Raw genomic sequence first — 16,923 nt, forward strand, 5'->3', positions numbered from 1 at the left:
CACACACACACACACACACACACAGACACACACACACTCACAGAAACACAGACACACACACACACACACACACAGACAGACACACACACAGGCAGACACACACACACACAAACATTAGTTTTTATGGTTTATGAGGACTCTCCATAGGTGTAATGTATTTTTCAAACTGTATTTTCTATCACTCTACACCAACCCTGTTAATTTTTAGTTTTAACTATAATACCGTTTTTTACTGCATTTTTTATCAAATAAATGCAGCCTTGATAAGCAGAAGAGGCTTCTTTCAAAAACATTCAAACATTTTAATGTCCCAGCGACCCTACAGAGGATGCGCGGTGCTGAGAATGAATGGATGGCAGCGGTGGGAGGTTGTTGCTGTTGTTTTATGTTTTTGTGACTGCAGTGTCAGGAGTGTGTGATGCGCTGCTGTACCTGAGTGGCCCAGAGGAAGTCCAGGCGCAGCTTGAGCTCCATCTGTCTGGAGTGAAGGGCCAGAGTGGTGAAGAACATCAGCAGAGAGAGGACGGGCTCCAGACCGCGAGCGCTCATCAACACCGTCCTGCACTCCAAACACACACCATCACAGAGATTCAGCTCAAGCTTTTAATGGACAGCTCGTACACTACCTGTCAAACGTTTCTGAACAGTAAGATTTTTTATGTTTCTTCTGCTCACCAAGCCTGTATTTATTTGACCCACAGTCCAGCAAAAGCAGTAATATTGTGAAATATTTTTTCTATTTAAAATAACTGCTCTCTATGTGAATAAATTTTAAAATATAATTTATTTCTGTGATGCGCAGCTGAATTTTCAGCATCATTCCTCCAGTCTTCAGTGTCACATGATCTTCAGAAATCAGTATAATATGCTGATCTGCTGCTCAAGAAACATTTTTATTATTATTATCATTAATATTCAAAACAGTTGAGTACATTTCTTCAGGATTCTTTTATGAATAGAAAGATCCAAAGATCAACATTTATCTGAAATGAAAAGCTTTTGTAACATTATACACTGGAAGTATAATGACTTGTGTATAATGTGTCAAAACCTTGGAGTCAGTATAAAGTACCTTCAATACCCCGACTGAGGTGAGACCCTTGAGCAAGAACCGAACCGCCTACCTCGGTGTGTGTGTGTGTGTGTGTGTGTGTGTGTTCGCTGCTGTGTGTGTGTGTGTGCTTGGATGGTTTAAATACAGAGCCCAAATTCTGTGTATGGGTCACTATACTTGGCCACACATCACATCACTTCACTCACTAACCTTACTGTTCAAAAACTTTTGACTGGTAGTGAAGATTCTGAGCTTAGCTTTCATTGATCAGTAGTTGTGATGGTTTGTGTGTTTTTCTGTGTATCCAGTGATCTCTCACCCCGAGGAGCGTCTGAATCCGCTGAGCTCCAGCACGGTGATGTACAGCACCAGCAGCAGCAGCAGCAGCAGGAGTTTGGACAGCCAGGACACTCGCAGGAACAGCGCCACGGTCAGCGTCCCCAGCATGCAGCACAGAAAGGCGTACTGCGCTCCTTCACACGGCAGCTCAGCCATGGTGCGGTTCAGGCCTGTGGACACGTCGATGATCACGATGGAGCGCGTGGAGTCAGTCGGCCAGAGCCACGGCATGCAGCCCACCTGACACACACAGAGAGAGAGAAAGGGTTTAATGAAGAAAAGATGTTTCATGTGTTATGAATCTCTGTGATTCTTCAGTCTGGATTGACTGAACCTGAGCACTAAAGTCAAGTCACCATTATTTATATTGCGCTTTTTACAAAACAGCTTTACAGTATTAAACAGGCAAATAGTGCCTCTGGCCAGACGAGACCAGCAGTTTAATTCTAGGCTGCAACAAAATCAATCTGAGATATGCAGCAAGTTCAGCTCCAGTAAAGTGATGTAAGAGTGAGTTACCACACAGGCCTGGGCCACGGCGTATATTAAGAGCACTATGAACACACACAGGACGGTCCGGATCTGTATGCTGAGGCACCCTGGAAAACACTGAGACACACAGAGACACACAGAGACACAGAGATCAATGGTGAGAGATCAGCTTACGGATATGAACCAGTCAGCTTCTGGAAAAAAACGTAAATTAAATTACGTGCACACAGTTATTTTTTGACTGATCTTATTGCATATGCATATGCAGGAGTTTCCCTTTCTAAAAAGATTTAAGTATTTAAATCAACCATGCAGCGTGATTTACTAAGGCTTCCTCAGTTTATTGGTATTTGTGTCGTTATTTAACACCCAGTAAAGCATCTTTTAACATCGGCTCTGCTCATTTGCAACAATAATTTGTGCTGCTCTCAGTAGATTGTGTTGCTCATTATGGAAATGAATCTGTGTTATCAGCAGTACGTTCCACTCTCATCTGTGTTTAGTAAATCTGGCTCATAAATAGTTAGAAACGATGTGAAACTGAAGATGACACACGACGGTTCAGCTGGACTGGTGAAGGTGGTGTTGAGTGAGTTTTTACCTGAACTCTAGAGATGTGCAGGTACATGATGCACACGACCAGGAAACAGATGCAGAAGACCAGCAACACCAACACAAGCGTCCCCCTGAGAACAACAACACGAGAGAAAATAACAGTGAACGCTCAGAAGAGTGAACACTGTGTGATGAGAACGCCTGCTTCTCTCACGTTCAGCTCTGACTCCACATTTCAGTCAAACTCTACAGTCACTTTCTGTGAAAACTACATTCAGATTCAACAGTCAGAATTAATTCAGTCCGATTGAACCAAAAATGGTGCATGTAAACATAGCCACTGTTTCTGCGTGGGATCAGGATCCGGCGTGATGGGGTGACGCTCCGCTGTACGTACTGTGGAATGATGAGCAGGTAGAGGATTGCGATCAGAGCCGTGAGGACGAGAGACAGAAGCACAGCGCCGGTGAAGTACTCGTCATTCAGCTGATGATACTGCAGAAACACAGCACACAGCACGCTCAAACACTCAGCTTACACATGCTGAAATACTCTGACCTCACAGCAGATCACATACACATGATTCAGCTCAAAGCCACACGCTCATCCCAGCAAACCAGCATTCCCATATGGTTATTTTTTGGGAGTCAAATAGGAACGTTCTGGGAACTTTCTCTATAGGTTCGTTTAATTGTAACCTAAAACCAATCTTTCCAGAATGTTGCAGGGAGGTTTGCTTTTTTTTGGTTTTGTTTTGTTTTTGTAAAAAACAATTAAAAACCTGTACAGAAAGTTCCCTACAGGGAATGTACACTTGTCCAGTTTCGTCTGGAGTGAGTCTCAGACCACGTCCTGAAGTAGTTTGAGTGATCGGAAAAGTTTCGGATGGCATTTACACCTGGTCTTTTCATGACCAGGTGTAAACAGGTTCTTTGTCACATCTAGTGTGGACAGACAAAATGCTTGTCACTAGAATCTTACTGCATCTTATTCTCGTTAGGACACACTGTTACAGTGTTTGAATCACAGGGACTTGCTTACAGTGCACACAGAAATGTGAGCCTGCAGCACAAAAGCAGTGTTAAGTCGCTGGGGTATATTTGTAGCAATAGCCAACAATACATTGTATGGGTCACAATTATACATTTCTCTTTTATGCCAAAAATCATTAGGATATTAAGATCATGTTCCATGAAGATATTTTGTAAATCTCCTACCGTAAATACATCAAAACTTAATTTTTGATTAATAATAAGAACTTCATTTGAACAACTTTAAAGATGATTTTCTCAATATTTTTTTGCACCCTCAGATTCCAGATTTTCAAATATTGTCCTATCCTAACAAACCATACATCAATGGAAAGCTTATTTGTTCAGCTTTCAGATGATGTATGAATCTCAATTTCACAAAATTGACCCTTATGACTGGTTCTGTGGGCCAGGGTCACATATCAGCACTGTGTCATACACTGGGGTCAAAACCAGTCCTGTTTAGCACAGTAACTCCCGGTTAAACTCAGCACAGGACTCTCACCCTGCGCTCTCGCTCCGAGTCTCTGTAGGTGAGCGTGAGGTAGTGCAGGTCGGCCGTGTCGGACTCCGTCTGCCGGGCCTCGATCAGACGGCTGATGTAGCGGTTGACCCGTGTCCCCGGGCTGCTCTGGGTCACGTTAGCCGCCGTGGAGGTACGGTTCCTCAGCTTCTCCGGAGCCGAGCGCAGCACCCTCCTCTGCCAATCACAGACACGATCACATGACCACATGATGAGGCTGTGAGAGTGACAGCATGAGCTGAACAGCAGATCTCAGACACGTCAGTATCAGCAGACACAGGGAAACCGCTCTGGATTCATTCAGCATTATGTGTTTTCTCAGAGTCTCATCATACCTTGTCCCCATCCTCACAGTTCATGACGTTGGAGAAGGGAATCTCAGCCTTGAACATCTTGCGGCAGTGCATGAGCTGCACCAGCAAGTAACACACCGTCTTAAACTTCATCTTTTTGGCAGGTTTGATGTCTGACAGGATCAAACCAGGAATAATCTGGAAAAACACACACAAAACACTCAAATTATGTCAGTCATGCTGAACAATGGCATATATTTACAATAAAAACGCTGCCATCATTTATAAATTCATGCTGTAGCCTATTCTACAATGACAAGTTACTTTTTGGGGAGAATTTATAATAAAGCCAAATGTGACCCTGGAGCATAAAAGCAGTCATAAGTCGCTGGGGGATATTTGTAGCAATAGCCAACAATACATTGTATGGGTCACAATTATACATTTCTCTTTTATGCCAAAAATCATTAGGATATTAAGTAAAGATCATGTTCCATGAAGATATTTAGTAAATCTCCTACCGTAAATATATCAAAACTTAATGTTTGATTAGTAATATGCATTGCTAAGAACTTCATCTGAACAACTTTAAAGATGATTTTCTCAATATTTAGATTTTTTTGCACCCTCAGATTCCAGTTTTTCATATAGTTGTATCTAATTTAAAAAAATTGACCATTATGACTGCTTTTGTCTAGGGACACAAACAGGGGCGTAATGCACTCATTATTTCTGAGGGGGGGGGGGGGGGGGGGGGGGGGGGGGGGGGGGGTAGAGCGGTTTAGTGGCTCGTCATGCATGTCATGTGACGCACAGCAGCCACGATAGCACTGTATAACTGAGTATAGGCTTATGTTTTATTTTTGATGAGATATTTCCAAAATTGTTAACTATTTCATGATATATCTCGATTCTCAAATGTGTAAGTACATTTTGCACCATTATAGATTATGTTAGTTCATATAATATATAATGGGCGATGGGCAAAGTAGCCTCATAGTGTAATCTATTAGCTACACATAAAACCCGTCTTTTTACTTAAGCACCAGATATGGGTGTCATGCCATAAAATATTTTTAATAGTGACTTTGTATTTAATGTGAATTTAATAAAAACATTGTAAGTTACTAATTAGAACACTTTCATTGTACAGAAAGAAAGCAAAGAACATTTTCATTATCAAACAGCACTTTCATTCAGTCTAGCCAGAGTTCAAGCACTCTCTAAAACTCCCATTATAATCACTGAAGCTGTGTACAGTGTGAAATGAATATCTTACTTACATTCGTACGCACATCTGCACTTTGTTTCTGATGAGAGAATTTGCCAGAGAATTCAGTCAGTGAGCAAGTGAACAAAACAGCGGCATTTCAGCGATGAACGCCTCTGATTGGTCATTGCATTCATAAGCTCAACAGAATTGTGTGTGATTGGTTATAATGCGCAGCGCTGTAAAAAAGCGTGTGTTTCTGGCTCAGCGCCAGCCAGAGAACACAGATATGAATTTAGCAGCTGGTGATGAGTGTTCTAATCACACCGGGGTGATTGTATCAAATATAAAAATATTATTCGGCTATTTTTTGTCTTTTGAAAGCTGAATTCAAAATCCACTTGGGCCCCCTCCGTTTGAATGGGCATGACGCCTCTGGTCACAAACGTACTACTGTACATCTACTGTGCATTTAGTAATTCTGTGTCATTTTTGTAGTTTATGTATAGTTGAACATTGTTATTTTTGTAGTTTGTTTGATGATTTTTTGATAATATACTATGGCATGAATAAATGCACCCAAGTGACAAATTTAGATTATAAAAACATTGTGAACATTGTTTTTAAAAATTACAGTCACACTTTAGTTTATGCTCCAATTCTCACTATTGACTACGACTTTTGCCTCAATAAAATCCTAATTTGCTGCTTATTAATAGTTAGTACGGTAGTTGTTAGGTTTGGGGATGAGTTTTAAGGATAAAGGGATCTAAAGCATGCTCATGCAGAATAAGACATTAATATGTGCTTTATAAGTACTAATAATAAATATGCTAGTAATATGCATGCTAGTTAATAGTGAGAATTGGTCCTTCATATAGTGTAAAATATTACTAAAACGTTCACTCGTACTGCGTCTGCTAAGTGGCTATGGGGAAAACTCCTTTTTCTCCGATGACTGAAGCCTTTTTCAATAACGCAGTGTAACTGCACAGCCATTGGTTCGTGCAGTGAATTAAAAACGAACAAACGAACCGCCTTCAGCGCCCGCAGCAGTGCCAGTCTTCCAGATCCCTGGAAGATTGTACTGGTTCCCCATAACGTCTTAGCAGACGCAGTACGAGTGAAGTATCGATAGGAAATGTACTCAGTTACTAACGTAACCTCGGTTCCCTGAGTAACTGGCCGTGCTATGTAGCTGCACGACTCAGTCGTCGCTTCATTCGAAGTAACCTGAGGATCCTGTGGCGATATGCCGCTTATATAGCCAGATGCCCCACCCATTCTGGCTGGCTTCGTAAGTTAGGAACCGAGTATGTTTTTTTATTGTGATTGTAAGTTTATTTAAAACTTAGCGAAAAAATTCTTAAAATATATTTCTAACTTTATTTTCACCCAAAATATAACATTATTTGAGTGTTTATTTGTACTATTCTAAGAGTGTTTTCTCTCAACATTGAGAGTGTTCATTAACTACAAATAACATCATAAGGACGCTTTGAGAATGTTGTTCTAAGAATGCTTTCGCTCTACATTATGATAATGTATATCAAACATTAAAGAATGTTCCATAAACATTACTAAAGAATCTCTTAAAATATGTTAGTGGAACTTGTGGGAATGTTCCCTGTTATGTGCACACACACCTTCCTGCGGTGAGATGGCACTATGAAGAAGGTCTCGATGTCATGTTTGAGCAGGAACGAGTGTCTCTCGCGCCCGTTTCCCGGCTCCACCTCGTAATTTCCATTTAGACAGTCCAGCGTGGCGCGAGTGATGTGCACCTTCCTGTAGAACAAGCAGACGAGAGGAGAAACAGCTCTCAAGCAGCTCAGGGTTCTGGAGAGGAGTGTGATGCTGATTGCTTGAGCTCCTCACCCCGGCAGTCCTCCAGCCTCCATCACGTTGGCCAGCGTCACGTCGTTGGACCACACATCATACTGCCACTTTCTGAGGCCCAACACGCCACAGAGCACCCGTCCCGTGTGCAGACCCACACGCATGTTCAGATCCACCTCTGTAGCTTCAGCCACCGACCTGAAGAACACAATCACGCTCAACAGCTCAGTGTCTGTCAGTCAGTCACCCATAATCAATGAATGAAGATTTACATGAAAAGTGGTTTAATGAGCCATAAGTCAAACTGTTTACACTAGCTGTCAAAGTCTGGAATAATTCTGAAGTCTCTTCTGCTCACCAAGGCTGCATTTATTTGATCAAAGATACAGTAGAAACAGTAATACTGTAAAATATTATTATAATTTAAAATAACTTTTTTTTCTGATTATTGTCAATGTTGAACACAGTCGTGCTGCCGAATATTTTTGTGGAAACCGTGATACATTTGATTTTTTTAGGATTCACAGATGAATAGAAAGTTCAAAAGAACAGCATTTATTTGAAATAGAAATATTTTGTAACACTGTAAATGTATTTACTGTCACTTTTGATCAATTTAATGCGTCCTTGATTAACTAAAAAAAAAAAAAAAAGAAAAAAAAATTTTGATGGAAATGTATCACGACTGTTTTCAACATTGATAATAATCAGAAATGTTTGTTGAGCAGCAGATCAGCATATTATACTGATTTCTGAAGATCATGTGATGCTGAAGACTGGAGTAATGATGCTGAAAATACAGCTGCGCATCACAGAAATACATTACAGTTTAACAGAGATTCACACAGAAAACAGCTGTTTGAGATAAATAACATTTGAAATAATATTTCACAATATTACTGTTTTACTGTATTTTTAATCAAATAAATGCAGCCTTGTCAAGTGGAAGGGACTTCTTTCAGAAACATTTAACCTTAATTATTCCAGACTTTTGGCCAGTTGTGTATATTGTAATATGTTTATGTCTAACTGTAACCAGTAGGTGGTTCTGCACATATACAATTTTGTGTGATAACTCCAGAAGTTGCAGAGTTTCACCTTTTTGTTGCTTTGCCATCGGATTTGTTGCTGGGTTAGAGAATAACTCTAAAGTATATCAAAATAGTTATGAATAAAATATGCAAAGAGTTCCTGAAGGATAAAGGGACACTGCTCTTCTAAATCATGACTGTAGCGATTTGAAATACAAATCAAATCCACAAACAGATGTGTCGTGGCTAAAAACAAATCTTCATCAGGGATAGTTCACCCAAAATAATTAGCTCACCCTCATTTTGTTGCACTGTTTATTATACAACATATGCCTTCAGAAGACATTCAGGTAGGTGTGAAGGATGACAGAAGGATCATATTTGGGTGAACTAACACTTTAAGAAGTTAAAAGCCAAATAAATAAATACAAATAAAATTCAATTTTAAGTAAGACATGTTGCTGAAGTTTTATTTCAAAAGTTCAAAGAGTTTCACTGACATATCAGAAATCTTTCAACAGCTTTTGTCCACATGGGCCTGATGATGATTTGGTGAAGATTCAATGATCACTCAAGGAAAAGTACATAACGTTCATAATCATAATTCAGATGTATGACTGAAAGGAGCCAGAACAATCCTCAGCACATATCCTCTCAGGAGTGACTGGGGAAGCAGTGCTGGATATAGTACACACTAGAGTGAAGCGTGTGTGATTGAACACTAGATTTACTGAGGAACTCATCATCCTGCTGCCCTTAAAGAAGAGCCTTCATCAGCGGCTCACACTCACGTGATGGTGTCGATCATGTCCAGACCCATCTCCACGCAGCAGTGAGCGTGATCCGTCTTGGGCTGCGTCAGGCCAGACACACAGTAGTAGCAGTCGCCCAGAATCTTGATCCGCCGGCAGTGATTCTCCTGCAGATGAACAGAGGAGGAGGAAGCTTTACAACTGCAACTCTGCATGAAGTATGAAGTATGAAGTATGAGTGTCAGAAAATATAAGCATTGTCATGTGACTTTCTGACAACACAGTGATTTGCGTATAAATGTGAGCCTGGAGCACAAAAGCAGTCATAAGTAGCACAGGTAGAGTATATTTGTAGCAATAACCAACAATACATTGTATGGGTCAAAATTATAAACAAACCATACATCAATGGAAAGCTTATTTATTTATTGATTGATGTATAAACCGATTGATGTATTTATTGATGTATAAATCTCAATTTAAAAAAATGTACCCTTATGACAGGTTTTGTGGTCCAGGAGCACAAATGTTCATTCACTCTGCATATAGCTGTGCTTTTAAAGCCTCTGGACTATTGGCAGTTAAGTCTTGGGTTTCTTGTGCAGGGTTCATATGAGCGTAGTTCATGAAGTATGAGTGTCAGAAAATATAAGCATTGTCATGTGACTTTCTGACAACACAGTGATTTGCGTATAAATGTGAGCCTGGAGCACAAAAGCAGTCATAAGTAGCACAGGTACAGTATATTTGTAGCAATAACCAACAATACATTGTATGGGTCAAAATTATAAACAAACCATACATCAATGGAAAGCTTATTTATTTATTGATTGATGTATAAACCGATTGATGTATTTATTGATGTATAAATCTCAATTTAAAAAAATGTACCCTTATGACAGGTTTTGTGGTCCAGGAGCACAAATGTTCATTCACTCTGCATATAGCTGTGCTTTTAAAGCCTCTGGACTATTGGCAGTTAAGTCTTGGGTTTCTTGTGCAGGGTTCATATGAGCGTAGTTTGACAGTTGAGTCCTGCAGTACGAGTTTAACACAGTCTAGTGCTGGAATCTATCTTTGATATGATACCTTGTAAAATATCTATTTGTAGCAATAACCAACAATACATTGTATGGGTCAAAATTATCAATTTTTCTATGGATATCAATATTGTCCTATCCTAAATGGATATCAATATTGTCCTATCCTAACAAACCATACATCAATGGAAAGCTTATTTATTTATTGATTGATGTATAAACCGATTGATGTATTTATTGATGTATAAATCTCAATTTAAAAAAATGTACCCTTATGACAGGTTTTGTGGTCCAGGAGCACAAATGTTCATTCACTCTGCATATAGCTGTGCTTTTAAAGCCTCTGGACTATTGGCAGTTAAGTCTTGGGTTTCTTGTGCAGGGTTCATATGAGCGTAGTTTGACAGTTGAGTCCTGCAGTACGAGTTTAACACAGTCTAGTGCTGGAATCTATCTTTGATATGATACCTTGTAAAATATCAATATTCAATACCATTTTTGATACTGCGGTGAAAACCTGCTATAACATTAAGGGCATAAAATCTGACGAGTATAAGACATTTCTGTACATTTTAAAGTTAAATGCAGGCCAAGCTGGTGCAATCTGAAGTGATCTCAGTCTTTCAGTCCACATCACATTCACATTAGTGATTTTAGGAAGTCAAATAATTAAAATATAATAATAAATATAGCAATAAATATTAATAAATAATCTTGTATTGCTATTATTATCTCTAAGACATAAATGTTTTATAATACAACTTCACTTTAAAATAAAAATAATATTTCATTATTTTAACTTACTGTAGAAACATTACAATACTTATGTCTTAATTTCTTTATTTGCGAGAGTTAAAGCCTTTTAATTTTGGCAGAAACCTGCAGGGAATCATTTAAGTTTCTGTGACAACAGGAATACAGACACTTCTCATTATAAATCATCTGTTGAATGTTATGTGAATGTGAAAATAATGCGCTGTCAGAGAGAGGAGAGAGAGAGAAAACACAGCTGGTATCGGTGCATCGATACTGTGGAAAAGTGTTATTGAACTCTCAAATATTTCAGTAGTGATTTGTATCTAAAAATCTATATTTTTGACAAGGCTTCTGCGGTCTCACAGACGCTAAATCAGTGAAGCACAGTAAATCTCTCATTCTCACCATGTCTGGGGCTGGTTCATTATAACGGAAGAGCTCTAGCTCTGTTCTTTCACTTGAAGTGTTTATTAGGTGTTACACAATCTACATTACAATCCAGTCCAAAATAAACCCAGCGCTTTTCACTTGATTTCTGCCGCTGAAGTTTTAATTTTCAGACTCGTCAGGATGGTTGTCATTACTGAAAATGCTACAGACAGATCTGTTGAATTCTGCAGTCCTCATACTGCATCTGCTGCTTTTCTCCAGTGCTTTCTCTTTATATCCGAGACTGGTTTAATGTGTTGAACAAGTAGATTCTGTAGTTTCATTGGCTTACATTAATATCTCTTCATTGTCCATATTCACATTAAAACAATGCATGCAATTAGCAAATGCTTTTATCCAAAGTGACTCACAAAAGAGGAACAAAGCAATTCATCAAATAGTCAACAATAATCGTAATACATAATTCAATAGTCGTAATACATAATTTTAGACAACTAGATTGTTGAAACACATCTCATGAAACACATCCTCACTCTAATCCTGATCCATAACTGATCCAGGGTCAGCTACAATCACAACTGCTTTCCCACAATGCCAAGTCAGTGAGTCTGCACGTCACACCATATAAACACTTAATTGGATCAGACTGAACCTCCTGAAGTGGTTTTGCCCAATGAAGAGCGTTCCACTCCACAATCCTCTTACATATCTTATTACTGGCCTCTTTCCCACCACTCGATTAACCTGACGACTCTAAAAAACAATACTTAACCCCACCAGATAGGTCCCTCTCCTGTCAAAACTGTGTTCAGGCAGCTCTCTCTTTTTTTCTTTCATAAGACATTCAGGAGAGGAGGAAAGGAGCAGCTCAAACTCTGCAGCTGGCATACGTTCACTCCAAAACATTATACTAGACCTGTCCACTGGCTTCAACAGGGTGAATCATAAGATGCTTCTTGCTGTCAAAGGATCTATAGTTCACTGACACAAGCAGATCCTTTGCGGGGTTGTTGAGGCAGATGGTAAACACTGGGGTGCCACAGGGTTCAGTGCTTGGTCCCCTCCAATTGTCCATATACACAACCTCTACTGCCTCTATACAGATGATACACAGCTCTACCTGTCATTGTAGCTTTCAAACCCATCATCTCATCTCTGCGTGACCTTCAGGCATCTAGGACTGAGTAAATGAGCTCACCTCGAATAACCATTATAACCAGGTCAAAACGACGCCTACTACAACATTAACACTTTCTGTTCCTGCAAAACTCCTCCAGATCTGCTGAGACCATCACAACTCTCTAGAGCCATCTGAAGATACTCCTCTTCCACAGGCAATTAATTCACCCACAACCACCAAAAATACAGGCACTGCTCATGTTTTATATTTACAAAGCTATGTCCTTCCTGTTCTATTCACTTCTGCACTAGTTCTGGTTTGTCGTGGAACTACAATAATATGGTTCTGTTAATACTGTTGACATCTCTAGGATAAATTGGCTCTGTTTTTCCTCATTCATAAGTGTGTGTTTGTTTTGTCAATTTGGATTATATGGACGAGCATGTGTGAGATTCAATCCAAACAGAAGGAGTATGAGTGGATCAAATGAAACATGTGAACAAACTGACCCTGCAACGAAACAAACTCACACCACAGATCGACAATCACTCTGAAACACTGAGCGCAGACCTGCTAAAAGACCTTCTGACGCTGACAGAAACATGTCTGTAATCCATGGATTAAAGGATTTCATAGGCACATGTGAATGTAAGCTATTCTAATGTCTAGATTACATCGAGATACATCTACATGTTTACTTGAACAGGCACACGTCTTCACATTAGAGCACCTTCACCTTCACAAACCCTAATGAAGACAAACAGGAGAGGTTTAACCGGTGTGAGCGTGCAAGAGACTGAAAACGACCCTGATTGAACTTGTCTATGAGCAAGCTGAAATACTCACGCAATGAATCACCCTGATATTTACCTAAAACATCACTAAAGAATATTCAGAAAAAACATCACCAAGTCAGAAAATATCTGACTTTCCAATATTCTTTTATATATTTAAAATGAAGAAAAGAAAAACTCCGCTATTTCAATACTTTTATAATGAACAGTAGGCTATATATGCCAAAAGAAGCCCACATTCTATTGGGTCAAAAACGACATTTTAATTGTTCTTTTGAATAATATGTGACCCTGGAGCACAAAACCCCTCATAAGGGTCAATTTTTCAAAGTTGAGATTTATACATCACCTGAAAGCTTTCCATTGATGTATGGTTTGTTATGATAGGACAATATTTGGCTGAGATACAACTATTTGAAAATAAAGATACTGTATGCTTGACAAGATGTTTGTGAAGCTCTTTCACACATATAACTCCTGAGGGATCAGCCTAACATGATCCCACCGCTGTCATCATTTCGTCTTTATCACATATAACTCTCTGATTATGCACTCACACCTGTCCTCCTGTTGCTGTTGCCGGGGTGTGAAGTCACCTTAGCAACAGGCGTGAACCAATGAGAGCGACTCACCGTGGCGAGCTCGTCAAACTTGCCGAAGAGCTCGTTGAGGAGTTTAACGAGCTCCTGCGCAGTGCACTGCGACGCCAGACTCGTGAAGCCCACGATATCCGCAAACAGAATACTGCAGGAAAAAACACACGGAAAATCATTAGACGCTTCCTAACACTTCACATGAGGAAACACAAAGACTCGTATTTGCTCTCTTAAGAATCTGCTGTTTGTCCATCAGGAGCTCAGACTAAAAGAGATGTATACTGTATTTATACTCTATTATTTGAATCTGGGTGTCAGACTTTTATTGATTGCTCCATCTGATTAAGATTTCAGTGAATTATGTAGGAAGTGAACTGTCAGGAGACATCAGCTCAGGTCTCTGTGAAGGTTCAGTCACAGAGGATCCCCTCTTCTGACATGTGTTTGTCCTCTTCAGCAAGGACAGAGCTGGTTTGGGTTCAGGGACGTGAGTATATCTGCTCTTTATTGGATTAGATTCGTCAGAGGACACACGCACATGCAGAGCCTTTATTTAGCCGGCCTTACTCTCTCTCTCTCTCTGTCTCACATGCTGAAAACTCACTGATTTACATGCAAACAGACCAGAGAGAGAAGTGTGCTTTCACATGTCTTCTGACTTCACATTCTTTTCTATTGTTTTTCTACACTCAAAAAAAACACACACAACTCTGCACAAAGGCACCAGTCTGAACAAGAGTGAATTATGTTCAGGGAACATTCACATGTCAAATGAAATTGGTGTGATCTCATTAAATTAGCATGAATTTTACTCATCAGTACAATTAACTTAATTTAAGTTAAATTAAATCAGTTCAACTGTGTTGAAATAGGTGTCATAATTTTATTACAGTTTTTTTCAAAATGCTTACACACAGCTTTTGAAACTATGGCTCCATTTCTCAAAACTCTCCACACAACCCACCAAACACACACACAACATACAAAACATCACACTTCTTTGAAAACTGTTTTAACATTTCTAAAAAGGGTATTTTTGCATAGTAACTCTACACACAAACATAAAATAATTAGCCACAAACACGCCAAACTACACACATATGTGAAAAATGTCTCACGCATGACACAAGATTTTTCAAAGCCAAACGTGTTCTGTGTGAACGGCCCCTTGCAGCAGACGTGCCGTGTGTTTCTGTCTCTTTCGTGAAGGCCTCAGAATAAGATCAGAAGTATATGTCACGCAACAGACTACAAGCGCTCAGTCCCACACACTCAACCTGTTCTCATTCCAGAATAAAACACAATTTTAAATGAATTTGACAAAGACTGAAATAGCATGTTCTTGTAAAAACGTCCTCCAATATTCTTTGTTTCATTTACATTTTTAAGTGTTTGTTAACCTGAGGTTCCTCATTGGTGTTTTAGAAAAGAGAGCACACTAAACGACAAACAAATGTTTTGGATGAAATGTAAAGTTTCTGGAAAGCATTAATGATATGTAATGTCCTATTCTTTAGATATTTTTCACATTCTGTTGTTCAGATAGCATCGGTACTTATTTTATTATCTTTAGTAATTATTGCACTGATTAATCTGAATTATAATTCAGAAACATCTGCTCAAGTTAAACAGTTCAAGTCATCTTGTGTGCGACAGGAGGTAGAAACCATTCCAGCGCATCTCTGCTCTTAACCCTCATAATGCATTCAGCTACATTTTGATCTGGAAGAGATACATACAAATTTAAAAAAAAAAAAAGTTTTAAGTGAATGAACCTTTGCAAATGCTTTAAAACACTCAAAATATACCTTTTTTTTTTAAATAACCATTTAAAAACATGTTACACGTGTCATGTTTGGGTCATTTTGACACGGTTATGTATGGAGCACCATTAGGTGTCAAAATACTTTTTGTAAAATTATCTATGAAGTAATACTAGTGTCAAAATATCTTTTGTAATATATATGTTTAGCCATTTCCCCATATCTCACACACCTTTGGGACTGGATTTTGTTTATAAACGTGAATCTGCACCACTGCAGCATTGAAAACGTATCACTATTTGCCTGAAAGTGAAAGTTTATGCAAGTAAAATGAATGTATTTTGTTTGAAAACTTTTCATATATTTATGTTGTTTGAGAAAACAAAAGTTAAATAAAAACCATTATGCTTGAGTAACCTGGTGTCTGTATGTGTGAGTCTGATCGCTGTCCAGTGCTGAAAATTGTACACAGTTTTGAATGCACTCTGAGGGTTAGATGAAAAACAATGCATTAAGAGCCGGGGGTGAAAACTTTTTGAATTTGAAGATCAGGGTAAATTTCACTTATTTTGTCTTCTGGGAAACACGTAAGTATCTTATGTAGCTTCTGAAGGGCAGTACTAAATGAAAAAATATGATATCTAGTCAAAATAAGATAAATGTACATCTTTATTCTGTTAAAAAGTTTTCAGGCTCTTAATGCATGGTGTGTCCTTCTGGAGCATTAGTGAACGTTTGAAGCTTCTGTAATAGCTGCATAAGAGTCCCTCGGTCGTCCTCAGCGTGAAAGGATGCATCTCAAAATCATACAGTCATTGTTGGAATTTGGAAAGGGTTAAAATACACAAAAATACTGGAAAACCAAAGAATTTGTGGGAGCTGGGGGTTTTTCTGAAGAACAGCAGCAGTTTAACTGTTCAGGACAAACAAGGGACTCATGAACAACTATCACTAAACACAAAAACACAGCTGTGGATCATTCAGGCAACAACACTGTATTAAGAATCTTTTGTAAATGTAAATGTAAACTTTTGAACCGGTCATTTTTATCAATTCAACTATTATTTACTGTTGTGGACTATATAATTATGTGAAATATCTTATTCAGGTCAGTACTAAATAAGCAATAACATGCCTTTTGTGCAATCCCTCTTATTTTTGTAAAATAATTAACATTTTGCAGATTCTATAAGGTGTATGTAAACTTTTGACTTCAACTTTATATATGAGTCTGAATGCTCTCTGTGTGACTGACTGCTGGTCGCTGTCCAGTGCTGAATGCATTACGAGGGATAAGTGTGTGTGTGTGTGTGTGTGTGTGTGTGTGTGTGTGTGTGTGTGTGTG

General features: G+C 38.9%; 1 protein-coding gene across 1 annotated transcript; it reads right to left on the reverse strand.

The window, feature by feature from the left end:
• Positions 1-297: 297 nt before the first annotated feature.
• Positions 298-16,394, reverse strand: LOC107568325 (adenylate cyclase type 1-like). The gene is made up of 13 exons (XM_016254279.1): positions 16,389-16,394; positions 13,852-14,001; positions 9,159-9,286; positions 7,376-7,534; positions 7,144-7,285; positions 5,571-5,597; positions 4,330-4,485; positions 3,977-4,171; positions 2,838-2,935; positions 2,487-2,571; positions 1,913-2,002; positions 1,374-1,633; positions 298-559 (listed from the first exon to the last, which is right to left on the reverse strand). The coding sequence occupies exons 1-13, from the start codon at positions 16,392-16,394 to the stop codon at positions 406-408; spliced, it is 1,650 nt and encodes a 549-aa protein (XP_016109765.1). The 3' UTR covers positions 298-405.
• Between the last annotated feature and the right edge of the window lie 529 nt (positions 16,395-16,923).

Source organism: Sinocyclocheilus grahami, unplaced genomic scaffold (genome assembly GCF_001515645.1).
Source record: "Sinocyclocheilus grahami isolate Dianchi unplaced genomic scaffold, SAMN03320097.WGS_v1.1 scaffold1235.1, whole genome shotgun sequence".
Taxonomy (NCBI): Eukaryota; Metazoa; Chordata; class Actinopteri; order Cypriniformes; family Cyprinidae; genus Sinocyclocheilus; species Sinocyclocheilus grahami.

Coding starts and splice junctions, on each gene's coding strand:
- LOC107568325 (XM_016254279.1), bottom strand. Junction 7,286..7,375: donor GAGGCTGGAGGACTGCCGGG/GTGAGGAGCTCA, acceptor CTTGTTCTACAG/GAAGGTGCACATCACTCGCG. Junction 4,172..4,329: donor ACTGTGAGGATGGGGACAAG/GTATGATGAGAC, acceptor TGTGATTGGCAG/AGGAGGGTGCTGCGCTCGGC.